Source organism: Leuresthes tenuis, unplaced genomic scaffold, assembly GCF_036924035.1.
Source record: "Leuresthes tenuis unplaced genomic scaffold, fLeuTen1.0.hap1 SCAF_19, whole genome shotgun sequence".
In the NCBI taxonomy this organism is placed as follows: Eukaryota; Metazoa; Chordata; class Actinopteri; order Atheriniformes; family Atherinopsidae; genus Leuresthes; species Leuresthes tenuis.
In genome coordinates this window covers 33141724-33169687 of record NW_027325373.1, presented here as the reverse complement: position 1 = coordinate 33169687, position 27964 = coordinate 33141724, and the positions used below count along the sequence as shown (strand labels likewise).

The 27964-nt window shown below is 41.7% G+C and overlaps 1 protein-coding gene across 4 annotated transcripts in view; it reads right to left on the bottom strand.

Annotated features, from left to right (window-relative positions):
• pi4kaa (phosphatidylinositol 4-kinase, catalytic, alpha a) overlaps positions 1 to 27484 on the bottom strand; it is a 37020-nt gene extending 9536 nt beyond the window's left edge. Inside the window, exons 1-43 of one of the 4 annotated variants that reach the window (XM_072371281.1) lie at positions 27286 to 27484; positions 23612 to 23728; positions 23406 to 23499; positions 23227 to 23315; positions 21078 to 21150; positions 20734 to 20996; positions 20589 to 20655; positions 20314 to 20462; positions 20165 to 20230; positions 19991 to 20087; positions 19712 to 19903; positions 19536 to 19636; positions 19023 to 19152; positions 18809 to 18938; positions 18155 to 18250; positions 17892 to 18075; positions 16188 to 16288; positions 15345 to 15513; positions 14194 to 14244; positions 13882 to 13990; positions 11743 to 11879; positions 11538 to 11671; positions 11374 to 11456; positions 11217 to 11287; positions 10966 to 11090; positions 10803 to 10884; positions 10602 to 10685; positions 10380 to 10469; positions 10178 to 10297; positions 9766 to 9858; positions 8799 to 8955; positions 7793 to 7920; positions 7543 to 7701; positions 7309 to 7460; positions 7031 to 7138; positions 5577 to 5797; positions 4668 to 4823; positions 3022 to 3101; positions 2738 to 2937; positions 1981 to 2068; positions 1743 to 1910; positions 1596 to 1649; positions 1389 to 1509 (exon numbers count right to left, since the gene is read on the bottom strand). In XM_072371281.1, coding sequence (XP_072227382.1) covers positions 1389 to 1509; positions 1596 to 1649; positions 1743 to 1910; positions 1981 to 2068; positions 2738 to 2937; positions 3022 to 3101; positions 4668 to 4823; positions 5577 to 5797; positions 7031 to 7138; positions 7309 to 7460; positions 7543 to 7701; positions 7793 to 7920; positions 8799 to 8955; positions 9766 to 9858; positions 10178 to 10297; positions 10380 to 10469; positions 10602 to 10685; positions 10803 to 10884; positions 10966 to 11090; positions 11217 to 11287; positions 11374 to 11456; positions 11538 to 11671; positions 11743 to 11879; positions 13882 to 13990; positions 14194 to 14244; positions 15345 to 15513; positions 16188 to 16288; positions 17892 to 18075; positions 18155 to 18250; positions 18809 to 18938; positions 19023 to 19152; positions 19536 to 19636; positions 19712 to 19903; positions 19991 to 20087; positions 20165 to 20230; positions 20314 to 20462; positions 20589 to 20655; positions 20734 to 20996; positions 21078 to 21150; positions 23227 to 23315; positions 23406 to 23499; positions 23612 to 23728; positions 27286 to 27387 — 5191 coding nt within the window. In that variant the 5' untranslated portion in view covers positions 27388 to 27484. Of the gene's footprint in view, positions 1 to 1388; positions 1510 to 1595; positions 1650 to 1742; positions 1911 to 1980; positions 2069 to 2737; positions 2938 to 3021; positions 3102 to 4667; positions 4824 to 4859; positions 5346 to 5576; positions 5798 to 7030; positions 7139 to 7308; positions 7461 to 7542; positions 7702 to 7792; positions 7921 to 8798; positions 8956 to 9765; positions 9859 to 10177; positions 10298 to 10379; positions 10470 to 10601; positions 10686 to 10802; positions 10885 to 10965; positions 11091 to 11216; positions 11288 to 11373; positions 11457 to 11537; positions 11672 to 11742; positions 11880 to 13881; positions 13991 to 14193; positions 14245 to 15344; positions 15514 to 16187; positions 16289 to 17891; positions 18076 to 18154; positions 18251 to 18808; positions 18939 to 19022; positions 19153 to 19535; positions 19637 to 19711; positions 19904 to 19990; positions 20088 to 20164; positions 20231 to 20313; positions 20463 to 20588; positions 20656 to 20733; positions 20997 to 21077; positions 21151 to 23226; positions 23316 to 23405; positions 23500 to 23611; positions 23729 to 23811; positions 24764 to 27285 lie in introns of those variants that run through there. The other 3 variants (XM_072371282.1, XM_072371283.1, XM_072371284.1) reach the window with 3 other exon arrangements.
• Positions 27485 to 27964: the final 480 nt, after the last annotated feature.

The following is a 27964-nucleotide window of genomic DNA, read 5'->3' as shown; positions in this document are numbered from 1 at the left end:
TTCGGTCGCAGAAACCAGCAGTTTCTAAAAATAGTTCCAGGGTAGAAACTTCAAGCCCAAAAAGGATTCTGGGACCGAGGTAGAACTTCTGAGACCACCCTGGACCTTTCTACTACTTTCTTCTTTCTGTCTCAGACATCTCAGTGATAGATACCTGAAATAGCTCATAAGATCCGTTAACTTTAAGTTGTAAAGGAGGAAAAGTTCCTGCTTGGAAACATGACATTCACACTTATTCAATGAATGAGGAACTGCAACACAGATTTTGACAAGAGGGCAGTTAAATCAGCAAAAACACTTGTTGTACTCTAAAGCACAAATGAAAACACCTAAATCTGTCAGGATCTTTGAGTGTTTTTCTGGTTTAGTTTTGTATTCTTGTTTCTAGTCTGTTTAGTTTCCATGAGTTTCATTGTCATTTCCTATTTCCCTCAGTTCCCTGTTAGTCTCCAGTTCCACACCCATCTCCAGTGTTAATTATCCTCAGGTGTCTTTGATCAGTAATCACTCCCTCCACAGCATTTAGTCTCCTGCTTTCCTCTCATTCTTTGTCAGATCCTCACCGTTGTTCTCGCCGTATACTCCTTGTTGTTCTCTCGTTGTTTCCGCTGGAGTTTTTTTTGCATAGTTTCGTTAGTTTTCTTGTGCATTTTCTAGTTTTTTCCAGCTTTGCTGCGATTTAGATTTTTGGAATAAACCCTTATTGAATTTGAAGTTCTGCATCTGGGTCCTACCTTCCTGCTCCTACGTTCTCTTGACAAAATCCATGCAGAAATGTTTGATATAAACAGATTTTAGTTAAATGAAGCTACGGACAGCTGAGAAGACATGAGATTCTCCAGAATGAGAGACTGCTCCCTTTGGGACATGAAAACTGTAAAATCAGAACAATAAAATGTTAATTTTTTTTTTGCTGTAAAACACAAATAAAAGCCTTCCAAACCCCAGAAGAGTGCAACATGGACAGATTTTGACTTCCCGGTTCCGGTGTGTGGTAAGGCAGCCTCGGTGCCGCCACGCTGAGCCTGTCAGGGTGGAGCGTCACACTTCAGCAGACCTAATTTGCCTCATCTATCCTGAGCCTTATGCAACAGATCCAGGACTGAAATAATCTTTTTTTTCTCATGTTTGCACTGTAACATGAAAACTGGGAAAAACCTAAAGAGATTTCAGGCTCATCTTGTTAACTTTGGTGTTCAGCTAAAACAGCAACGTTGATAACTTTTGAGGATCTAATGAAGGGAGATTTAATTCCCTCTGACAGAATTAAATTATCATTTTAAAGAACCGAGCAGCTATTAAACAACTATGTTCAGGATTCCAAGATAGATATCAATCTACGGGTATATTAATGTTCAGTTATTAAGCTCTGATGTGGGGTCACTCACGGTCTTTCTGGTGTCCCTCCTCGTCCATGAAGATGTTGGTCTTCATGTTCCAGATGAACTGATGTGCAAGCAGCTGAGACGTCTGTGCCGCCCACAGGATGTACTCTCTAACGTAACCCATCTAAGACCAGAAGAAGAATCCCACTTTGAACAACTGCTCTTTGACATTTGGAAGAAGCTGGTGAAGACAGAGCGGTCGACGTTTACCTTATCGAAACGAAGAGCCTGTACGATCTGAGGAATGTAGAACAAGATGGCATCCTAGGCAGAGAAATAACCAGTATTACTAAAACTGCTCTCATGGCAACAGCCGTCAAATCCACCCGAGGCAGAAATCCCGTGTAGGTGACCTACCGGAGGAAAAGAGCGCAGCACTTTAACTCCGTACTGCGCGGTGAGAGGATGAGGAGGGTACATGCTGCTGAAGTAGGACAGACCGGTGGGCGGGTCGGCTGGAGCCCAACACAGGATATGGCTCAGCTCGGGAGAGTCGGCATCAATAGTGTGCCACGTCACCAGAAACTGAAGGAAAAGATCAGCGTTTCAGTCTAAAATATTAAAAGCTGACATTCACAGGACTGAGCGAGCTCACCTTGACGGCCTCGGGTACGTCACTGACTGCTCCGGGGTCCAGTCTCACCAGTTTGGTCACCTCAGCCACAATGGCGTCATTCTTAAACCTAGAAACCAGGAAGCAAAACGCACACAAGTCAGACTTTTCTCCTGGTAACAGTGTGGCTCCTAATCTGATGATTCTCCTAACATCTGTATGAATGCAAATGTTGTTGAAATGTTTTTCTTTCAGTGTGAAGACCAATTTTTGGGAAATAACCCTAATAAGATGTTTAAATTAAAGCTCAGGAACAAACTGATTTCAGTCTTGTTACTTTTAAGTCTCTCACATCTACTCGGGTGATGCCTATTTCTTACTTTGCAGAATTGACTAAACATGCAAAGCTTTTTTCAACACGGAGGCCTCACGAAAAGACAAATGTCCGGTTCACACATCACAAGCTGCCACCGGACTGACTTTAACCTCCGGTGACAGACCCTGTGTTTACAAAGGAAGAGCTCATAGGTTTTCATACTCTTGGAGAATATGTAAATCTCCACCATGGAACCTTGGTTTCAGTTTGGATCATACTAAACTGGCTTATCTTATTCATCCTGTAAGAATATGTATTTTTGATGCTTTGAGACGGGAGAATTTGCAACAGGATTTTATCAATATTCAATATCATCCATCAAAACCTACAGACACAGGCCGTCCTTGTTCTGTAGGTTTTTTTAGTAAAAGTCAAAGGGTTCTTCTCTCTTTTTGAGGGAGAACAAATGGAGAAAGTTGCCACCTTGTTGGTAGTTGCATAGCCAGGTAAGGTGCGATACTCCAGGCCAGGTTGACGTTGTCCTTCCACTGTTTCTCCGTCAGGCTGATGTACTTGGACCTCCAGTTGGTGATGCTGGTCTCCACCGACTGCTCTGTGGCGATGGCCAGCTCCTGAGTGGAGAGCGGGTTGTACCACGTCGTCAACCGCTCAATCTCACTCGCCTGGAAAAAGACAGGAGGAGTTTGAGAGTGAAAAACTCATCATCGGACATTTAAAAAACAATGGAAACTGCTCCCAGGACTCACCAGTAACGCCAGCAGCAGAGTCCTGCGTTTCATGTAGTATTTATGGAGCTGAGTTCCTCTGTTACTCTTCTTGGACGTGCCTAGAAAAAGAAGATGTGCAGAAAGTTAAACCACAAAGTCAGTTTTCAAGTTTTTCATCTGTTCAGTTGGACTTTTGAAACATCTAAGTGAATAAAGAGTTCCTCCTCTATCAAATAAGATGCTTTTTGATCTGAAATGTGTGAATATGGAGCCTCCTGCAACCTTCTCACAACTTCACCTCGTATTTTTCAATCTACTAACGCTGTCGTGTTATGAAAGTTGTAAAAAATGAAAGGTGTCATTTTTGAACATTTGAACATCATATAACAAACAATTATCAGTCCTTTCCAGTACAACAAACATCTGTATATAGGTCAAAGAGCTTCATTTGAGACGGATTTTTAGCTTTTTCAAATCTTTTTCAAATCTGCAGAAGTCAGGAGATTAAATTTCTCATGTCTCATCTGTTCAGAAAATTGAAATCCTCTAAACTCCTTTTCCCCACAAAGTCATCAAGCCAGCCCACATCAGCCTGATGTTTTCTGTGACAGGCTGAAATATGTCTGCACACTTTCCAGGTTTTTAATGTCTTTTGCATCCATCGACTCAGTTGGATCATTTTTAAGGGCAGAACTGAAAAAGTTATTAATTTAAACGATTATTTTCCATATCAATCATCGAGTGCAAGTGTGATCCTACATCCATGAAATCTCGATTGTGCAACCCAAAAAATAATATCTAATGTTTAAGAGTCCCGATCCCCCATCTGACATTTGGAGAATTGTATAGTTTAAAACCTAATTCTTTGCATTTTAATAATATTTTAACCAGGTTATCTAATCTAATCTAATCTAAGAACTTGTACAGGCAGCATCTGAAACAGTTCACTCGTTGGTGATGAGAACCTAAACGTGCAGGATTCGATCAGGACTTCCCAAAAAGTACATTAAACATCTGCAGCTCATCCAGAACGCTGCTGCTAGAGTTTTAACCAGGACTAAGAGATCTGAACACATCACAATAGTTTTAAAATCTTTACTCTGGCTTCCAGTCAGTCACAGAATAGTTTTTAAAAGCCTGCTGATGGTTTACAAATCCCAGAACGGTTTAGGCCCAAAATACATCTGTGATATGTTCAGAAAATATAAACCTAGCAGAACTTTTAGATCCAAGGACTCAGGTCAGCTGGTCCAGTCCAGAGTCCAGACTAAACATTTAGATGTTATGCTGCAAACAAGTGGAACAAACTGCCAGTGGAGATTAAACTGTCACCAAATGTAGGCATTTTTAAATCCAGGTTAAAAACATTTCTTTTCTCATGTGTCTATGCATGAAATCTGCACGATATATTTTAACTTATCGAGACTGTTGCTTGTTTTTATTAATTTTAATTATCTTATTTATTTCTATCTATATCTTTTTATGCTCCCTGCTGCAATGCTTTAATTTTATGTAAATCACTTTGAATTGTTTTGTACATGAAATGTGCTATACACATAAATTTACTTTGTTAATAAAAAGCTTTTTGTTTCATCTGAAGTGATGATGTAATGACCAGAGTCCAGGCAGGCTGGTGATGATCCTTTACTCTCTGTGAGTCTTGTGGTTTGTGATTAAAGTTCTACCTGATTTCTTGGAGGCAGTGGACATGCCACTCGACAGCGGGTACGTGTTGATCCATCCCTGACTGCTCTGCTGCGAGCGAGAGCTGGAGTCTATGTTGCTCCTCAGGTCGGCGGCGTTCATCACTGACAGACTGTTCAAGGACGCGTCCTGATTATCTGTTTGCAGATAAACAGAATTAGTCTGTAAATCTACTCTGTAACAACTTGTACAGTGAGTCTTAAAAAAGTCAGATATTCTAACTTCTAAAGAGTGAAAGACAAACTGTGTGATCGATGATGGGGTTTATTTGAAAAGTGAGATGACGTGTCACATAGTCCTCTGCTGCTGTGATGGTCATGCATTTGAAAGCAGAGAAATCCAGTGAAAATGAAGGTAGAAGTTACCTCGAACCACTGATTCTTGGCCAGATGTTCTTTGATTAATCTGATCCAGGATCTGCGATTTGAGGACTTGTCTACCGGAAGCGGTTCGATGTGTATGAGAATGAAACCATGTCTTTACTCGGGGTCATTTAGAATGAGGAGAGGATTTTCTGGTGGTGGGGGGGAATCATTCTTCAATTTGTGGCTTTCTTCTTTTGAAACCAATCTGATCGATCGTGGAGGCGGGCAGACGGGTGGGCTGATGAATAATCATGCATCTTGATGCAGCTGACAAATTTGTGCTTTTCCTCACAGCTGCATTAAACATAAATAAACAGATTGAATAGAATAGAATAAAGCGCAAACCAATGAAAGGTAAGAAAAAGGTCAAATGAAAAGTGGGAAATGAAAGCCTTAAAAACAATAATAGGAATCAAAAGTTAGGATTCTTAGAGTGAAGCAGCTCTGTGAGGATAAGCAGCGTCAAATTTGACATGCGTAAGAGCATGCCCCTGCTGCGGTGCAGCTCCACCGCTTTAGGCTTACTTAAGATAGATATCGGAGTTGTGCTGGACACGATAAGCGATCCGAATATCCCAGCAGAGAGTGTGCTCGGGGCTGGAGTAGTACCAAGCTCACCGGGTGGGACCAAATGACACGCTGCCAGGTACTTCTTGTCCGACAGGATGCTGGCGTAGAAGCGGATGATGATGCTGATGTCTTCACGGAGTCGCTTGTCCCCCTGGGTGGGAAACTTCGGAGACATGCTGAAAAGACCAGAATAAGTTGGATTGAAACATTGAAACATTCATGTAGTTCAGAGGAAGCTGATTTCAGTGACTCCCATTCAGAAAGCATCACCAACAAGTTGACATTTTTGGGATGACTCAATGATTCTCTGAATAAATGTTGAAATTTAGCTCATATTCCTTTCCTTGAAATTTGCAGTAAAAAATATAAAAGCTCAAGTAGAACTCAAATTAGCAATCTCCCATTTGATAATGTCATATTTATTCTGACAGGAACACCACAGCAACATTTAGCCTCAGCTACTTCTTTTGGAGTAGTTTAGGCTGCACTTCTTAGCTACTTGTGGAAGCAGCATTGTGCAGAAGTCCTGATCCAGCCCTCATTACTTTCTGTTTCCTTCCAGCAGTCAGACTTTCTTATAATCTTTTAAAGTAGTCCTGATCAATAGTTCACAAGGCCTTCTGAAGGTCTGTCAGAGTTTTTCTTTGGACATTTTCTGCTTTTTCAGAGGACAAAATAAGAAGTGTCAGGACTAAAAAAAAACTATCTACAGCAGATGAACAGGATCTGAAAGTGATGTCCTTAAGAAAGAGGAAAAAAATCCAGCAAAGACCTGACACAGGACCTGAGAGATGCATCTGGACCTTCAGCTGATCCATCTACTGTTGGCCCAAGCCTCATCAGAAATGGTCTCCATGGAAGGGTGGCTGTCAAGAAGCCATTCTTAAGGAAGGGAAACAGGGAGAAAAGGCTGAGCTATGCCAAATGACACAAGAAGTGGACTGAAAATCAGTGGCAACAGGTCTTATGGAGGGATGAATCCTCCCCAGAGCCCGGACCTCAACATTATTCAAGCAGCGTGGGATCATCTGACAGAGAACAGAACAAAAGGCAGCCAACATCCAAAGAAGAGCTTTGGGATGTCCTTCAAGAAGCCTGGAGAACTATTCCTGAAGACTACTTAAAGAAATGGCAGAAAGCTTGTCTAAGACGGTTCAGGCTATGTTGAAGAATAAAGGAGCTCAGACCAAATATTCACTTTAAAGCTCCTTAGAATTGTGCAAACTAAATTTACATTTATGTTTGACCATGTTTGGATAAATCTCTGCACCTATTTCCTGTATTTATATGATCGTAAATGAGGGGCAGATCAAGACTTTTTCTTTGCTTCCATTCCATCTGTTTGGTCTCTGTGGTCTATCAAAAAGATAAGATAAGATTAGTACATGTCAGACAATCTGTGGTGGTACCTGAAGTAATCGAAGGCTGTAGAATAAATCTTCTCTCTGAGCACGTTTCTTACAGTTGCGTTGGTGACGACGTCAGAGTGAAGCAGAGACAGACCCAGAGTCAGCAGCCTATAGCCGAGAGAAATCCGCTCATTATAAACACTTCTACCAACAATAATCTGCTTGTTACATTCTGCATTCTTAAAAGTTCAATTCAGCCATACGAAGAATAAACAGGTTTAAGTGTGTGGATCATAAAACACACCATACAAATTCTGGAAAAGTTTTTTATGTGATACCTGAAACGAGATCCGATGGCAGCCACGTGGCGGTTGAGGCTGCTCTTTGCACCGCCAACATCCAGAGACAGAGAGCGCTGCAGCAAACTGCAGAAGATCTCCACCTGATCTGCGCTGGAATACTTCGCTATCTCAAACCTCTGGACTAGAAACTAAGGGAAAAGTGGTAAAAACACAAAGATTTATGTGGAAAGGCAGGAGACTGATGAGAAGACCAGCAGAATAAAATCTGACCTCGATCCAGATGTGGTGAGGGGTAACATCAGGAGGGCAGGGGATAGGCTGACTTTCCTCTGATGCAGCCAGAGGGTCGGCCTCCACCTGAGTGTCTGAGAACAAGCCCATCTTCAGCTCCACCGTCATCTGCCACGCTCCAGCCATCTCTCGCATAAACTATGCAGCAGAAGAAAACACTGAGGCTCTGCGTCATGGAAATGCACCGACAGAAAGCAGGTACAAAACCGATAAAAACGCATCAAAGTACCGGTACTTCCACTCCTACACGTGCTGCCAGCAGCCACTCCCAGCAAGCGATTGCTGTTTCCATCCCATGTCCCGTAAACATCTTAAGCGGAGACCAGCAGAGGTGGTGCAGGAGCTGAGGATCGCAGTCTACACATGAAAAACCAGGAGTCAGAACATTGGAAAACTGGGGCGCACAGTTGGTACGACTCTTTGTCAATATAGCACCTTTCTACAGTCATGGAGCTCAAAATGTGACAAGAAAAATTTTTTAAAAAAATCACATCATTTCAGAAATAAAGACAAAAATTAATACCAGCTAAGTTCATCGTAAAAAAGAAGATGGCTAAAATAAATGATTGGCTAGAAATAAAAACTAAAAAACACTTTTCATAGATGTCACGAGTGTGTACGTTGTTAAATACTTTTAAGAAATATAGAAGAGAGAAAAGGAGCCAAGAATCATCACAAGAATCTCAGGACAATAGCTGCATTCGGACAGAGACGTTCCAAGAATGCAGTTATAAGAACTGCCCTTCCCCAGGGGAACTGTTTCTTTTTGCATTCGCACATGAGTCAGGGACCTTGACAGGGACTGATGTGACGCAACCATCTGGGACAGACGTGTTACTTTAGTGCAACACACAACAACAAAACAAAAGAGAGAGTCAGGAGACAAAGAATTGAGCAGCAGGCGATACTTCTTCATTTCATGAAGGAAATAAGGAGAGCAGAGGGCCGCAGACAAAGGAGACAACGTGTAAGTTTAACTTAATAAACATGCGCCGGTTGTGTCCGTGTCGTATGAGTAAATATTTCAGACAAGGGGCGGAGCTACCAACCACCAAACACCTACGTCATGTTCCTGTGGAACCCAGAAAAGACCCTGCCTCGGAGAAGGAGCTAAAATGGTTCTAGGAACTGAGGGCCGTGGTCCCTAGTTCCTGTAAAAGTGTTTGGACACACTCATCATAATGAGTTCATATTCTTGGTACAATTAAGCACAGGAAAGCAGGAAAAAGTCAAACCTTTGCTGCTGATGAGCAACGCAGCCAGTTTGAACATAGCCTCAGTGAAGGCTTCAGGCTGAGCCGAGTCCAAAGCCTCTCCCATCTGCTTGATCATCAGCCTGCTCAGATCAGACTGTCCACGGACCGCCAGGGCAAAGTTGATCATACCTGAAACCTACAGAAGAACAAGAATACAATATGAGAAGCAGAAATAAAGCAGAGAATCAATATGTCTGTAACATCAGAGTTAACCATGACAACCATGACCTTATTTCCTTCATGAAATGACAATTTGTGTTTATTTTGTCCAGCAGAATGTCTGAATGTCATCATCTGAAATACATCCCACTGTCCACTGCTGTAGGACCTTTGTCACTTTCCTGAAATTCTCTGTTTTAGTTCCTTTCTCTTTAAGATCCCCTCAGGAAAGGCCTACTCTGCTCTGACAGGTCAAAGTGAAGGGAAAAGCAGATCTTTCTTTACTTGAGGGTGCCCCAGTCTATGTCCGAGTCAGCCAGTATGCAAATGTGTTTCATAGTGATGTCATAAAGTCCAGGAGGAAGAGGCTGGATTGTAAACTAAGCATTCCAGACAGGAACATTTCCATCTGCAGGAGAGAATACCTCCCTATTTTCTGTACTGTGGGCTTTACAATCTTACAGATTCAACAGGCAAAAAAGGCTTTATAACATACCCTCTTTAATGTTCTTTAAACTTGGCTGGCATTTCTTATGTTCATAAGCATGTTAGAAAAATGTTTGCAGCTAAAGTTAGACGTTGGTGATGTCTCTCAAGACAACTTTTTGGTGGCTCAACCTTTGTCTGTGATTAATCATTCAGCTCATTAATCAACAAGACACTTATACATCAATTCACATTCATATTTCTTTTGTATGTAAATTTACCTTTGATTAAAGAACATATTTCAGAAAAAGAGAAAAAAGCATATAAGACTGCTAACTAAGGATATAAAAGAAGAATTTACCTCTCCAGCGTATCTGTTCCGGAGGTTGAGGGAGGCCATGAAGTTGGAGTAGTCCTTCTTCACACAGGCTGGCCTCTCAGTCAGCTGAGTGGACTAATAGAGAAAGTGATGGAGAATAAATAAGATGTCAATTATCATTATTAAATGTGTGGAACGAATGAAAGATCTCTGCAACACAGCTCAATAAAACCATGTGTTTTCTTTTTTCTTATGTATTCTGATTGTTTGTTACAGACTGTTGGACCAATAACTCAGTTTATCACTATGTGGCGTTCCACAGGGCTCCATTCTTGGACTCTTGCTTTTCTCAGACTTAAAATTCCTCTTACTTGACAAGTTATAATAATCAGACTCTCCCTCTAAAGACAAACCAAACCATTAAGTAAGTGTCAGCTGTCAGTTAGTGACCCACCCCCAGTGTGGTGCTCTGCCGGTTGTAACCAGCAAAGTGCAGGATGCTTTCAGTGGCCATGGCCAGGCCCGTGTGCTGGGAGAGACCCGACACCCAGTTCTGATGCTTGTTCAGGTACTCCTGGAAAAGGTTCAAATATTCACTTTGATTAAGACCGTTTAAGTGTCTGTTTCAGAACTGAAAGTTTCATTAAAAACGTCACCTGTAGATGGGATTTTGTGACAGACGGCGCCCATTTCATGGCCTCTTTAAGGATCTCTCCACAGCGTGCAGCAAAATCCTTAACGATGCTCTACAAAAATAAAAAATAGAATAATTACTCTACATGTAGCGTGTTTAAAATCTACTATTTTCTTATGTTTATCTCAATGGCATGCAGACAGTGAACTCTGAATGAATGAAATTCTGAATAAACCAACATTACCTCTCTGGCTTCGTACGTATCCGGGACAGTGATTCTGTACGGGGTATCTGGGATGTCATAATAAGGCGGGTCTTTATGAATGTCCTGCAATATAACACACACATCACCATTACAGCTATGGTGTGCACATCAGTTATCACAAATGTTTTGGTAGACTAAGAGATGGATGTTTCATGGATTGATTAAAAAATAATAACTCACAGCACTGAGGGACAAGGAGAGCGTCTGCAGGATGTCCAACATAGTCTTCAGCACACGGCCACTCCACAACAAGTGGGGGAAACTGAGGAGACGCATGATAATCAGCTGTGGCATATAAGGAGCTGTATTTTGAGGGAATGAATGTGTATCAGTGCTGTCTTACGTTTCAGCCAAGCCAGACAAATATTTGTCCGCCACTCTGCGGATCCTCTTGTGGATGTGGTTGAAGTTGACCAGAAGGAACTGAGCGTGGCGTTCAAGCTCCTCCTCGTGCGCTTTAGTTTTTGGCTGACAATATCAAATTTGATTTACGTTTTTTATTAGCGATTACTTTTAAGATTGTATCGATCAATCTGTAGATCAAGATACGCTCTAAATATGAAAAAGGTGTTTCAGTGAAAACGTCTCACTTACTTTTTCAGCCATCATCTGAAGGAAGACCTCAAAAACCTTGTCGCTTACAGCTATCACACACTGCATCATACCTGAGAAAACATGTTAAATATCAACGTATTCTGAACGACCGACATTATATCTTTTAGAAAACCTTTGCGTTTCTGGTTCTGCTTACCAGATTTATCCTTCTGTATCGCTCTGTCTTCAAAGTATCGAAACATGACCTGAAAACGGTCCGAGTCAAGAGAATGCAGCATCCTAACACACGATAGAAGATAAGTTTTAAAACTAGTGACGCGTCAAACCTGCACGTGCAATGAAAGCATCATGTCTGTATACCTCATGTACTCCAGTCTGTAAACAGACAGTAAATATGTGGACATGGCAAAGTCCAGCTTGTTGATGAGAGCAGCCACCTCAGGAGGAGGATCCAGCAGGTTGATGATGGTGCTGCGCAGATCATTCAGCTCCGCCTGAAATATAGTAACCATCGTCAGAAGGTGTACTACACGGTGAGGAAGTGTGTGTATCTGTGTGGTCATACCGGAGTGACGGTGTCGTTCTTCAGTGCAGAGTTGTACTGCAGCTCTGAGCGTAAAGGCTCTCCGCTGGGAAATGTCAGCAGCGGTGATTTGGTCGCAATCTCACAAACTCCTTCGTACCACTCCTCCGGCCAAAGACCTGGATGTTTCAACAGCAGTAAATATAAGATTACAGATAGTGTTTGGAGAAAAGAAGGAGAGCTGGAAGGACTCCAGAAGCTTACAGGTACACACAAACATAAGAAACCAGGAAGAAATCTGGAATGTTTTTATAATAGAACAAACACACCACGCATACAGCAGGAGGATCATCTGATGCTCATACCACATATATACCTGCATTTAGTTTGAAGCTAGAGATAGATTCAAATACTGTTCAAAAGGTAAATATGTGGTGACCTGTGGATGGCAACAAGCCAAGAAACGGACATTTTATATTCGTGATGAGTGTAAAATGTGAAAAAAGATCAGAAATAGATTCACACAGAAACAAGTACAACCCCAAATAAGTTGGGACAGTGGCAACAAAAGGCTGGAAAGGTATGTGGTGCTCAAATGAAACAGCTGGAGGGACATGTTGCAATGGCTCAGGGTACAAAAAGAACACCTTCGGAGGCAGGGTCTCTCAGAAGTTAAGGAACATTTCTAGGAGTCACTGTCTGTGAACACAGCTCACCGTAACATCCATAAATGCAGGTTAAAACTCCATCATGCAGAGAAGAAGCCATATGTGAACATGATCCAGAAACGCTGCCGTCTTCTCTGGACCAAAGTTCTTTTAAAATGGACTGAGGCAAAGTGGGAAACAGTTCTACGGTCAGATGGATCAGAACCTGAAATTCTGTTTGGAAATCATGGACGCTGCATGCTCCAGACTAAAGAGGAGAGGGACCATCCAGCTTGTTATCAGCTCTCAGTTCGAAGCCTGCATCTCTGATGGCATTGGGGGGGGGGGGGGGGGGACAGTAAAATGTCTCACTGTCAACATTTAATCTGTTTTCTATGTTTTACTGTGAGTAAAATATTAGCTTAGGAGATTTGGAAATCATTGCTTTCTGTTTTTATTTACAGTTTCCATTGGGACTGGGGTCGTAGATTAAAGGATAAGTGTGTAATGATTATGGTGTTTTACTAACATAAATGGAATATAATATAATATAAACAACTACGTTGTTAGTGCTATATCATTACCCTATAAAACGAGTCGTTCCGTTTTTATTACTTTAGATTTCGCCTTTTTATTTAAATATACCACGGTCCGCTCCACACAAAGGCTTACCCGGAGGGACACCAGTTGCATCGCCATATTGATTACAGTGATCTAGAAGAGATAAAGGGTGGCGCAAGCGCGATTCGCTGCTACTTTGCAGACGATCAGCTGATCTGATTAAACAAACGTAACGTATTCTCCGTTGAAAACTTTTGATTCACGTGAGTTTATGCACCAAACTATTCAGTAGCTTTGTTAGCTGGACAGAAATTACTCAGCATCATGTTACGGAGATCAGCTGATTTCAATCAAAGTGTAACATGATATTAAGAGGCTTTGAAGATAACAGATACAATGTGTCGCCTGCTAATGCTATCCCTCAATCAGACCAAATACTAACATCCTTTAGCCTTACGTAGCTAATATTAGCTTTTATTACCACACAGTTAGCTGAACACCTGGGACCTGGGGTCCACAAAACACTAATAGAATGCAGAATAACTAACAGTGACATTCTCTGTAAGTTATCTTTTCACAGAAAGTCTAACCAAATGTAACATCTATTTATAATTCATATCTCTAAAAATTACCCCAGAACTTGAAAAAGTGGTTTCCCTCGATGGAGAAGACATCGTGACACATTTGAGTGATGGATGTGTTGGGTAGTGTGTGCCCAGCGTCAGGCAACCTTAGTTTTTCCGAAGTGGAGTGTTGCATTCACAGCGCAATCGGAAATTACAGAATCTAACGAATACCATTCAAACGCACTCGGAAATGACAGAATCTGCCAAACAGCAGACAATTACACAGTGCTCCTTTTATATTAATTAATTTTATTTAATTTTTCGGACTGTTTTGGTGAAATCTCAACAAAGGCATGAAAAGATGAAAGCACAGATAAAGGAAATATCATAGAGTGAACTCTTTCTACCTGAGCCTTCAACAGCAAACCCCATGACCACAGAGTAGAGCCAGAAGTCCCTGAACAGCTTCTGCAGACGTGGCTTTGCTTCCTTAATTGGTGGCAACCTCTTTGTCAGCTGAAAGCAGAAGACAACAACCTCTGTGGTTATTACCATAAATGTGGTTCTACCCGCAGAGTGCTTTGTGTTTCGGATGATGAGGAAGAGAAACTCAGTTTTCATGTTCTCATAAAAATAAGTCATGCCAAGCAACTGCGATGAATTAGAGAAGAAGTTGCAGTAACTACTAGAATAAAACAAAAAATATACAGATCACTTACCACTGCTATAACTGGAATTAGGACACCAAGGTTTCCAGCACTGCTCGATGCCTAAAAAAAATAAAATAAGAAAAGTACATTTATTCAACAACATTTTATTAATAAAGGGCAACCTCATGCTGCTTTTACACCAAAAGTTGAATGTATAAATAGTTTATCCCCTAGAACTCGCTGATTACATCCTGTCCCATTGCCAGTGAGGACATGCTTCCCTTCAGAGCTCTGGGAGCTTCAACACACTGAACTGGAGTTTCATCCAGTACCACCCAAAGAAAAAGCCTGTGGGCTACGACAACATGAAGGGATGATGTCACACCGTTTCTTGCAGGCTGAGTTGGATCATAACATCTGACAGGGATGATTCTGTGTTAATCTGACTGCAGAAGTCAGCCCCACGCTACAGGGCTGAGAATGAGCAGGCAGCTCTCTAACAGATGTTAAAATTCAGTTTTGTCTCTTTCTGTCTGCATCTTGTTTCTGAGCCTCCGTGTGAGACATCACCGCTGAACAGAAAGCGATCTTTTTAAGACCAGTGTAACAAGTTTTATTTTAAATAAAAAAACAACAGCTGTGCAGGACTGGTGAGCCAATGGACCATAAAATATTCTTAACATATGCATTTGGAAACATCTGTTCAGGGCTGAAATGTTACGGATAGGAACTATTGACGTGACCTGAGCAAAAACTTCTGCACCATCAGACTGAAACTGACTGTACCGACTATACCAACCCAGCACTCATGTATAGAAAAATTTGTTTCCTCAAAAGCATTCAAGATGAATTTAGTTTTTAGATTAAAGAAAAATCCAAGGCAGGATGAAGTCCTGGAGTCCTGCAGGGGATGTAAAAGCCACAATGCTTCTCTGAGAAATTAAAAATAACCCAATTATATCAGATTTAAACGAAATCTGTGCATTTCAGATGTTTTTCCTTAGACAAATCGAGCCGAAGGAACACGTAAGTATCTTCAAAGGGGATTTGGAGTTTGAACAAACAGCAGGAAAATGGCGCAAATTGTCATGGTTGTGAAGTGATAAATACTGATAACTTTTGTACTACTTCACTCACACAGAGCATTTTTAAGATAAAGTTGAAGCCAGGATCAACTTCTTCCTGATATACATGGAAGCTGACACGCATGTGTGGCCTACCTTCAGGGCCGGTCCTTTGTCTGACGCCCTCTCACTGGCTCTCTTCCCCTCCAAACCCAGCTGAACAAAAAGCTCCAGCAGGTTGACCAGCAGCTCATCCACCATCTGCTCAGCCTGGAGGTTTGCTGCTATGTTACCCAGAGCGTTAATCACGGCCAGAGAACAGTGTCTGCACAAAAAGAACACAAACTGGGTAATAGTTGTGGAAACAAACAAGCAGGCATTACCACAAAAGCTTTATCGACAGAGTAGATTCATATCTAAGTTATCAGGTGAACACTACTGCTGCTACTAAAGAGGACATTTAAACTCTTCATTTGTCCAAGTCAGACTAATGTGGCACCAAATAAGCACTGTCAGTAAGAGAGGCACAAACAGTGTGAGTTAAAGATTTCAAAATAGAAAATGCATCGCAGAAAGCCCCCTTAAGTGTTGTCTTTAAGATCCATTTAAGGTTTTCTCCTTAAACCTTAAACTGAAGGAACAAACCGTGAAGCAGCTCAAACTGTGGAGTTTATGCTGATAAATGAAGGAAATCAGTACATGCAGAGAGAAGAGTGTTCTCTGACCAGGAGAATCAATACGCTTCATTTTTGCATGTTAGAACTGACAATTTTGTCAGTGATTTGTCCTATTTTTTACAGTCTATCAGTGTCCAGTTACTCAGCTTTAAGTCTCAAAGGCAAGGCTGTAGTTTTTGTCATACAGGCCGTGTGCAGCCCAAATATACTGAAAATCCTTGGCATGCATGTGTTCGTGCACAGTCCCAAGCAGACACAGAGAAGTGTCACACTTAAGAAGAAACTGAAGGTGTTTTAGGTTGTTTTTTAAGGTGGCGCTCACCTGTATCCATGATCTTTGTAGTCTTTGGTGGAGTAAACCAAGGAGCTTGCCTTGACACTGATCTGCTGAAATAAATTCCACACTTCCTGGTAGATGTATTGCTAAAAGGAAAGCAAAACATCAACATTAAATCTTTTAGCATAAAAGGATGTCACCAAAAATAAAGCAATTACAACACACAAACTCAGTGTTTGGGCATTGTTTTAGACCGCCGCGATATCTCCCCCGACTGGGTGAATCAGTGAGATGAGATTGAAAACCATTCTGGAGCTTGATTTTGATTTGAATTTTAATGTCATCTCCTGGACAAGTGGTCTGAATAAAGAGTCGAAATAGTTCAACAAACTGGGAAAAATATTGGGTAAAGTGGAAATGTTTTTCATATATTTATCAGTTTTTGTTCAGATCAACTTTTAAGGCTTCACAAACTCTTGAAGGTTCATCCTGACTGGGAGGAACTAAAAGGTATAAATATGTTTTAATGTTTGCCTTACACTAGAATGTGTTGTTGAAAAAATCATGAAGAATTGTTATTTCTTTAAAAATCGCAATTCATAACACATATTCTCACTTGTGGGTCCAGCCATTGTTTTACTAGCCCAATGCATGCTGGGATGATGACGTAAATTCATTGCTTTGTGCCCTGAGCCGATCCGCTTTCGCTGTTTACTCGCTGACTTTCAGGAGCGAGAAAACGCCACATTTGGGTGTAATTTTCAATCCAAGGGAAACGAGGGCAGTGATGTAAGAATATACCGCTCTCCAAGTGAAGTGAAGAAGAGAAGAAAGGAGAGTGAAATTGCTTGTGGCTGTGTACAACTTCCAAAGAACCCAAAGTGTTCTCGCCACTTCTCTCCAAAAACATTTGATGCATTTAGCCGACCTAAGTTGATCAAAGAGCTCACAGGTGCTGCCGGTTATAGACGGAGACTAAAGCCAAATGCCTACAATTTCTTTTTACGTAAACAGATAATACGCCCTTGGGAAACAAGTGAAATCCACTCGAGGAAACGCCATAGGCAGGAGACGCGAAATGTTCTCCTGCCAGGATGTCAACAACCCGCTACTGCGAATGGTTCCTCTGATGGCGAACCATCGGGCACGGCCACGATCACGGAGGAAGCTGAGGACGAGTCACCCGATCAGTCAACACAGCAGTCCGGAAGTCTTCAGCGTTCTCCTCCTCGCTTACGTCTCTCTCAGGTACAAATTGAAAAGGTTGCACTGATGACATGGTTCTGCACCGTAGGGTAAAATTAATGGGACTGAGCCCAGTGCAACGCTGTGATGTCACTACCCAGACAGGCTTGGGACGTAAACAACAATGGCGGCCTACAAGTAAAAATATTTTTTCCAATATTATTATACAAACAACGATATTTTGAGAGATTTTAAGATCGTTTTTATATAGTTGTTACAAACATTGATCATAAAGGACAATAACGTCTTCGTAGCCGGGGTTCCTTTTAATGAATGCAAAGGCCATAAAGACAGGAGTGCTGATCATGTTGACCTTAGATTATAAGATGGTAAATGTTTGTTGCTGCACACACGTGTACCGTCCTTGTTATTTTGTGGCCTGTTCTTGTTGAAAAAAGCTGGAAAAAAGTTTTTCCAGTTTCTTCCCATCACACATACACAAATCTCTTTTCAATGGAAAAAAAATTAATGAAACTCATCTCTGAGAGGAAATCCAACACTCACATTTCCTGTGATGACCATGCAGCCCAGCTGGTCTATGATGAGGACGTCCAGCTGGGAGGGAGGCTGGCAGAACTTCTGCTGCAGAATCTGCAGGATGGGCTCCATCACTCTGGGAGTGTCTCGTAGGGCCACAGCGATGTGACCCAAAGCCCGGATGGTGTGGTCTGGTATCAGGTGAGCGTCCCTGAACAGAGGGGAACGACTTTTAGCGCTCTTATTTCATCAAATTAAAGTGGATGATCTTTTTAATGTGACTGACTTACTTGTCGTTTTCCTGATAGATGTAGAGACGATTTGACAAACTGGCGAGAAAAGCTTCCACAATGACGTTATCCATGGTCAGGCCGGCTTTCAGGCACCTGAGAGCGGAAGGAGAGGGCGTAAAGAAAAGGTTGAAGTTATTCTGATGTGTTTGCAGAGGATGTTGAACAGTTTCCTGGGGTATGAAAGCTTCAGAAAACTGCAGCAAAGTTTGGATTTTGGAAGATTTCAGTCTGATATGAAAAATGAGGGCTAACAGCAGCTGATATTAACATTCACAACCATTTGGTAGGAAAAATAGAGCATTTGATTTATGATTAACACAGATCCAAAATATACTAAATTTAATTTTTTACCATTGCAGCATCAACTTTTTTTTACTTTTCTTTTGAAAAGAGCTTTTTCAGAGTGGCACAACTTCCTTCTGCATCAGAAAAACTGAGAAGATCATTTCAGTTCTTTCATTTGCCTGCTCATATTCTTCTAAATCCAACCACTTCAATCAATTCAGTTTATTAGCAGTACCTTTTTATTACTAAATGGTAATAGTAGCTTTTGATTTTCCATGTCACCTGTATGAACTGCTCTTTATACTGTTTTACTGTTCCATCCCAAGCTTTTTTATAACATTACATATATCATGAAAGTGCACTTGCCTGCAGATGTTATCGATGGAGATGTCCCGCAGCTGTTCGTACATGGATGGCTGGCTCTTCTTACTGGAGTGGGTGCTGAGGGTGGACTGGGAATGTTCGTTGGTCACATGTATCTTTATCTCACCGGCTCCTTTTTAAAAAAAAAAGACATTTGTAAGACAACATCAGAGAGTTCAGAAGCTGACTGGACTGATTTAGACCCTGCTGTTGTTACCTGAAGTGTACTGGCTGTGATATTTGTACAGCTTCACCAAAACAGGAGAAGGAACCACCAGGAAGTCCCTCAGAGACATGGTCACGGAGTGGGCCACGACCGGGAAGCGCTCGCACAGACGACCCAAACCCTGAATACGAACACAAAAAAAGACGACTCAAAGGTGTGCAGTCACAGTTTGATCCATTTTGATCCAGTCCACTGATCCCACTGAGGCAGGCAGCAGCCTCTTTAGCAACAATAAGCAAGTAAGTTACTTATTTTCACAGATAAGCAGTCACAAAGCGCTGCACAGCAGAAAAGAGTGAAATAAAGAAGAAAATAAGAGTCATAAAAGCTATTTAAAAAAATCAAGTTATTACACTGAAGGAAACAAAATATCTGCATCTATCATGATCACTTTCACATGCTCGTCCAGCTGCTTTGTCTGAGCTCTGGTACAACTAATGATTAGTGATATTTATGAAGAAATATAACCTTTATTTCGACTTCCTTTCCCTGACAAACTGTTACCTGCAGACAGCATATGAGGAGGGGCATGTGAGCGATGATGACTTTACTGGACGTCTTGGACTGCAGCTTCTCTGACAGTTTAGTGCAAAGGTTCTCAGCTCCTGGTGAAAAACAAACCAGTGAACAGTGGAAAACTTTGAGGACAGATCAACTAAGCTACATGATCCAAGTCTCACCCTGTTCTTCAGTTACAGCCCACACCATGAGGTCCACACAGGCTGCGTTGGCCTGACAGCGCAGCTTCAGCGGGCTCAGTTCGCTCTGGAGGTACTCGACATCGTGGAGGATCCTCTGCAGCTCAGACTGGCTGCTGCTGAACTGCTCCAGGACAAAGTCATGAACCTCCTTCACAAAGTCAGTCTGAAGGTCTGGAGTATGGACAATGAATCATTCATTTAATCTGGATTTAAACTGCTTAATAATTTAATGAAAAAAGGGAAGAGAGGTTTCCTCACCCTTCAAATTGTACAGGGTGTCTCTCAGCATTTTAAATATAGCAACATACAGCGGATCACTGAAGGTTTTGTAGTAAAGATGAAAGCCAGGATTCATCTGCCAAGACAGCAAAACAAGTGTGATGAAGAGCCAGCAGGGTTAAGAAAAAGAAGACGTCTGCGTAGGAGTCATACCTCAAGAAGTTCTGCCAAGGTGCCGTCCACCGATTTAAAAAACGACTCCGAGACAAACTGTTCAACCTGTTCAGGACAAACAAGCTGAATTAATTCCATGCTTCTCAGCTGTACTTAAGCACAACAGAGAGCCGAGTGTTGCTGCTGACCATGTGGAGGAGCTGTCTGAGCATATCCAGAGGGACATGGAACTCTCCAGAGCTGCTCCCAGTGAAAAGAGGAGAGACGGAGAAGCTGGAACTGATGGTGGAGAAGTAGTAATCAGGGTCAACTGCGCTGCCATCAGGGAGGTACGAGCCTGAGGAGGGAGGAGAGACTTCTGTAAGGGGAAGACGAGATGGCTGTGGCCCGAAGCTGGATGGAAGCAGGTGCGTGAGGGGCAAGGACAGTAAATCACAAAGATACTCCAGCTGAGCCCTTTTACCTTCGAAGTACTGTGCAGAGGGATCCCCGGGTGAGCTGGGCGTCAGACCTGATCTCTCTGGACTGGCCTGAAAACAAAAGAAGGATCTTGTTTTTACACGGCTAACTGGGTGAGTCATCTTGTTTATTTAGCTTCCTGTTAATACCTGCTGCGACACGCTGGACACGGAGGAGCCTTTACGCCTCAGAGTGTCCGCCTGACAGACTGTCAGCAGAGAGCTCGGCATGATTGAACGGAAGTCGTTGAAGGATCGCCGGCGGGCGTCGTCGCTGTCGTCACTCGTGGACGGCATGGGAGCGACGGGTCGAGGGAACAGCTTGGACAGCAGCGGCTCGTCGGTGTTGCTGTATCGACCAAAGGCTCTGGCAACACCGAGCAGGGTGGGCACAGTGTACCTGCACAGGTATTCTGCATGGGAGAATGTACAGAGAAGACATGAATACCTGGAGGCAGCAGACACATGAGCCATGAGGTGGGTTATGTCGGCACCTTTATCGTGAGCCTCCGGGTTTTTGCAAATGTCCAGCAGGACCTGCATGATGTCCATGATCGCCTCCAGGATCTGAAAAACATTTCACAGAGAAACAAACATCTCACATTTTCACAGAACATAAAATAACAAAAAAAGCATTCTGGAAGATTGTTTGATTGACAGGTCCGTCCAGGTCCCAAGGCATTAAGTCTGTTAACTTAACAAATATTTATCCAGGTTCCTGCTTGTATCCAGAAATGAGTCTTTGGGACATTTTCAGTGACAAAAGCCATTACAGAGCTATTCATTCATTTATCCATCCAAACATTTATCATTTATCCATCCACCCATTTAACCCTCTCTTACCTGGACGTGCCTCAGGTTTGTTTTTCTTTAACTTTGTTTTAAACCTGATACATTTTCATTGACAGGAATACTGACTGAATTCAAACAATGTGTCATAAACAAGGTTAACGCTCCCTCCCTCTCTGCTGAGCCTCAGCTCTGCCTCCAAAGTAACATGGCAGCTGTAGAGGTGGAAGAAGGCTTCTAATTGGCTCTTAGACCCTGCTCACGTCTGGCTATCTGATCACAAGTGGACATGGCTAATTACAGGTGTGAATCATACAGAATGCTTTCAGATCCAACCATTCAGCCCAAAGTCAGAGGTGGTCTGTAACAGTTTGAGTGCTAATCTATCTGAAGGAACATCTACTGACTTAATGTGATGTTACTCAGTGCAAACAGCAACAAGGACCCTGGGAGTTGCCTTAAAACACCATTGTTGGATTACACTGTCAGTAAAAGAAACTGATTATTTTCCTGATGAAGACACCAAAAGCAAACTGGGGAAATATTTAAATGTCACAAGCCAGATGTTTTCATTTATGCTGATGGCTGAAAAAGTTTCACTGATGGAGAACAAATGACAGAAAAACATCCTAAAAAGTCTGCCAGATGTTAAAATGTTTGGGATTTAAATCAGCATGATGCGTGCACCTTTTAACGTTTAGAAGGACTGAATATATTTCTGATCCTAAAAACTGGTCTTTTAATGCAACAAGACGAGAGAGTGGAGAATGTGTTGCTGCACATTACAAGCAGGAAACAACCCACGGCTACATAGCAGGTAAACTTGGCTTACTAAGAGCATACACTGTGTTAGTGTCTTTATCCAGCAGAGGTATGCTGACACTGAGATCTATAACACCACAAATCAGTTATTTATGCTCCTTTAACTTCTCTCATACGGTATCTACTGCGCGACTGAGCTGAAATCTTAATGGGACTCTTAAACAACTTTGTCTGGATAATGAAAGCGTTCAGTAGTCATGATTTTACAGAGACATCAGAAGCCCTTGCGGTGGAAGTTTTGCGCTGGAAGTTTTGCGCTTCCTTCTGAATACCTCTGATGATAAATGAAATATTAGACCTTTCTTTATCTGCCGGGGGGGGGGTGCTGACATTCTGTTTGTTACTCAGCTTTAAACCGCTGATAATGTTCTATATTGGATGTTCAATTTTTAACAATATTGATTGAATTTTATTATTGTATTTATTATTATATTATTTTATTATTTATTATTCTGCAATATGAACATGTATAATGTGTAGACTTTGTTTGAAAGTTCCTCATTTAACAAGCCATTCTGATTTACATTTCAAAAGTACGTCACTCCTTAAGTTGACTCTGCTAAGCCCCGCCCACTCACATCCACCCTGCTGGATGGATGAAGCCAGCTTCTGGTGGAAATGTTCTGTTGTCAGCTATACTGAGGAGAATGCATCTTCCATCTACCAGCAGCCTCAAAGGATATCAGAGCCCAGTGGATAAACTATATTTGAAGGTAATGTTCCAGCAGAGTTAGCTAAAGACTGTATGTGCAGCAACTACTTTTCATCCCACTGTTTTAACAACTTTGTCCAGTTTAACACTGGACTGAAGAAACTGAGCCACAAAGAGGGATCAGTTACAACTCTCAAGATCGGAAAAAATAATTTCAGGTTCTTCCTGGATGCGTCAGAGCAAAGCTTCATCGTACAAAATAATACTAATTTTAACGTCTTAGTGATAAAATCACAAAAGGCGATTCTGGCCAATGGCACCATGACATCCCAGCAGGTTGGACAGAAGTTTAACCAGCATGAATTCTGGGAAACACTCACCTGTCCTCGTAAGTTCTCATCCTGTTGGGCGACATCTGACAGTAAGGTTACAAGACAAAAGCTGAAATTCTCTGCAACAGGAAGAGTCTCTGCAGGACAAGATGAGCAAAAATCATTTTTAAGGACAGAAAAACTAGCACACATTTGATCATATGCATGAATGAGGAATCATCACACACCTCGTCCTTTGCGCTCTGAGCTTTCTTCGATCCACAGGACTTTAGGAAGCCCTTTGAGCAGCCCGAGCAGGTAAGGGACAATCACATCTTTGTGCTGCAACACAGGCATCCCACAGAGTGTTAGTTATGTTAGTGGTAGCAAAACATCCTTCTTTAAAGTCGCTCTTGGCACAAAAGCACCAGAAACCGGACGGCATGATTTTTACCTGCAGGTTTGACTCTACTAGAAAAATGCCCAGTGCGATCACAGCGTCTCTCCTCCTCTCGTCCAGTTGGAAGACTCCTCTGAGGTCCACTGGGCACATGCACTGCAGCTTCTGGACCTGTGACAGGAAAAACACAGCAGCTAACATCATCTGTCATGTTTGGCAAGATACTTAGATGCAAAAGCAATATAATTCATTACCTTGCCAGAGGAATTCAACAGGCACAGTTTAGTTCCAATAGTGTTGATGGCTTTGTCCAGATAAATCGGCTTCAGCTAAAAATCATCAGCTAAATGGACGCTTAAAAAGAGAGCTCAGCTCTGGTAAGTTTCACCTCCCATTTACACAGAGTTAAACCTCTATCTGTATTATCTGTTAGAACGTGCAGAGGATCTTGTCTTTCCGACATCCTCTGCTGTGATCATATTATATAACCATCAGCAGAATGAGTGCCTCTGTGCCTCCACCAAACAGTGAAGCTGCAGTTTGGCACAATTCAAGGAAGACTGTGAGCTATTTGTGAGACTGGAACAGATGGCCTAAATCTTGACGCCGCCAGCCCCATCCAGACATAAACGGTGCCTTTGGGATTTCAGATGATAGTTTGCCAAATATTAAGACCCGTAGAGAAAACTGACTGCCAGAGAAGGTTTTGAAGATTAAAACAAACTGTTCTGAAACTTCTCACTCAGATGAAAACCAACAACTTGAGAACCATGAGAACAATGAGAACCAAACTGCTTCTATTTGATCTCTGGAAACAAGTCTGTTTAAGTCTGTTTGCAATTGATGTTTTTACAGTTTTCATTAAAGATTTATTGTTCAATAAACTCCCAGATGAGTCCTCAATGCTCCAAACTCTTTTGATTGTTTTATCTGTTGCTATTTAACAAATTTGAACAGGATTAGCCTACATGTATCAAATCTTATAACCAAAACAAAAGTATGCCATCAAAGCATTTTTACTCATTTTCCGACAGTCCCTGAATACATCTGCATATTTTTCCACCACCTCCACCATCCTGCAGCATGCCGACTGTGAGCTTCATTCATCACAGTGTCTTTAAACAGAGATGCAGCCTTTTACAGAGCAGACTCTAAACCTCAAAATATGAATATACACACACATACAGACACAAATGAATAACAACATTAATAAAAATGATTCTGCAAGTAGCAATAGAGTGTTGATAAAATTAAAAGTAGGAAAATAAAAGAGTTAAAACTGTCCAAAGATGAGAAGAATATACGTCCGATACAGAAGGATCGGTGTGTTAAACAAATCGGTGGTTTTTCTTTCAAAAAGGGAAGTTTTAAGGCCAGTTTTTGTCGGTATTACAGAATAAATGTGACTGAATTCCACAATCTGCAGATGAAAGAAATGCCACATTTGCAGATGATAAGTGCTAATTGGTGAAAATCTGCAACCGTTTGTCATATTTCAGAGCTGACTGAATATTTGGTGGCTCCAGACTGCTGGTCTGACTATATTAGCAACATGGAGGTGTCCCTTTTCAGTTCGAGGATAATTTCTGACATTGTGCAGTAATTTGGAAAATATTAACTGTTTAACCATTAATGAAAAAGAAATCCTAAAATTTGACCCCAAATGTGACACAGACAGCAAGCTACAGTGTGGTCCTATATTTGGACACTGACACAATTTTGTTAGTTTACCAAAACATATTCAAGATACCAATATGGGCTTAAAGTGCTTTAATTTGAGGATTTTCACATCCAAATTGGAGGTTTAGGAAGGAGGTTTAGGAATTACAGGTCTTTAATATGTAGCTGCATCTTTTTCAAGGGATCAAAAGTAATTGGACAATTAACTCAAAAGCTGTTTCATGGACTGAAACCTGAGCTATTCCCTCATTAATCCATCGTTTCTGGAGCTGATGAACGGTGAAAGGAGCTCTCAGAGTGAAAGTGAAACAGACCATCCTGAGAGCTAGTGGAGATGGTAAAGAGTGGCCAAATCAACAGTTTAGTACATTCTGAGGTCAGGAACTCTAAGAAGCGTGAACGTCCACGGTGGTGGATGATTGCAGGTGAAGAAGAACCGCTTCACAACATCCACCCAAGTGAAAACACTCTCCAGGAAGCAGATGTATTAGTATCTAAGTCCGCCATAAAGAGAAGACTTCATGAGAGCAAATGCAGAGGGTTCAAACCAATAATCAGACTCAAAAAAAGAAAGGCCAGATTAAAAAACATGTAAAGATGCCAGTCCAGTTCTGGACCAGCTTACTTTGGACAGATGAAACTAAGACCAACCTGGGAGGAATAAAGTCAGGACAAGGTTTGGAACAGCTCATTACCCAAAGCACACCACATCTCCTGTAAAACACGGTGGAGACAGTGTGATGGCATGGGCCTGCATGGCTTCCAATGGCACTTCCAGATTAATTATTTAACAATCAACAATCATTTCATTTTCTTGCTTATTGAATAATATCATCCGCAACTTCAATGCTGTGAATCCCTAATAATTCATGCACAGTATAACGAGATCGAGTTAACAAGAGATCGAGGCTCCTCCGTGTTTGTTAAACGAGTTAACAACATGGACAAAAGCAGAAACAAAGTCGATTAATCTTTAACCTTACAACTGCCACAAACCATTAAAACGGTGAAGAAATGGGCTGTTAGGTGACGGCATTGCTGCTACCGCTGCTCTTTCATCACAAACACCTGTTTAAAACTTCCTGATTCTAACCACTTCAGCCTCAGTCTGCTCCTCTGACGTAATCCCGAAGCTGTCCTGTGACCGCTGTGAGCGAGCAGGACACATCACAGCAGCCATGGAGAGCCCAAACTTAATGAAATACTTCAATCATGCTCGTTTTTCTGGATCCAAACTCCAACTCAGTGTTTATTCTGTTGTTTCTCTCTGTTGTTGAGACCATGACGATTGGATCAAATGTTTGGCTTCAGTGAAACAGAAAAATAAATAATCTGGGGTTTTATCTGGGGAAAGGATGTAGGCTATGGGGTACTGCCACCAAACTTGAACTCATTTAAATGGAAGAACGTAGATATATGGATGGATGAATGATCCTATTGTTTGCAGATTGTTACCCATTTTAATTGCTGTAGCAGTGAAAATCACACATGAAATTAATTCATTACCATAGCTGGTCCTCAAGACACAGATGAACCATTAAATTCACAACTTAAACGACACTAACCTTCATCTAAACATTATGGTGTTCTCAAATCAAAACAAATAACCCGGATGAGGGATGAACTCAATGTTTAGGAAGTCTGTGCTGCTGGAGTCACACAGCAATGCTTTTAGCACTTATGCTTGTGAAAGAATAGTTGAAAAAAAAGATTTTAAAGGAAAAATCGCTCACATTTAAAACGTGGTGGCACACCTCCCATTCAATGTATTTTAACCACTGAGAAGATTAACTGAAGGCTACAAACAGCTAACTTAGCCAACGTTATCCTGATTTAAAGTAAAATACAAATATGACTGATTTGTGTCACTAAGTCTGTAAATGACAACATTATTCCCACATATACAGACTGTCAGACACGTTAAATTCCTGCTCTGCTCCGCTCCATGACAGAGCAGTCCGGGAAACCAGTGGAGTTTAGGACAGGCCCAACTGTCACATTCTTCTGACAGGTATTAGCTTGACGCTGGAAGCTAGCAGGACCGTTACCTTGTCTATCGGCGCCTGCCAGTGAGCTGCCAGCGACCGAGCCAGCGACAGGACGGTGTTGAAGTAGAACCCTCTGCTTCCTCCTCCTCCATTAAGAGACATGTTTGACGACGCCTGAGCTGAGCTGAGCTGAGCTACACAAACACAAACATCTTCCCTTCACCGAACGAGCAGCTCCGACGCCTCACTGACAACTACGGAAGGCGGGAGGTCCAAAACACACGAAGCAAGGTCAAAAATTACGAATACTGTATTGGTCGATGGAAGCCCGTTTCTAGCCAGAAATAGAACATTATTTGACTCTTGTCAGCGTCGAAATCATTATTTGGTTTCATAGAATTATGACATAGTATCTGAAACTCTGTGCCAATTTCTAAAAATCTTGACTTAGTATCTCAAACATTTTTGTTAACATTTTGAGATAGTATCTGAAAAGTCTCAGGTGCCAATCTTAAAATGACTACCTGCTTTAATATGCACCCTGCCTCTTGTCCGATGACAGCTGGGATAGGTTCCGGCCCCTCCCCGACCCCACCGACGGATTAATGAAAAATGGATTGATGGATTGAAGGTATTAAGTCTGAACATTTTAAGATACCAAAAATATTTGTGATAAGTACACCGACCATCTCTGGGTCTAAGACTTATCCTAATTACTTTCATTGTCAATAAACACAGC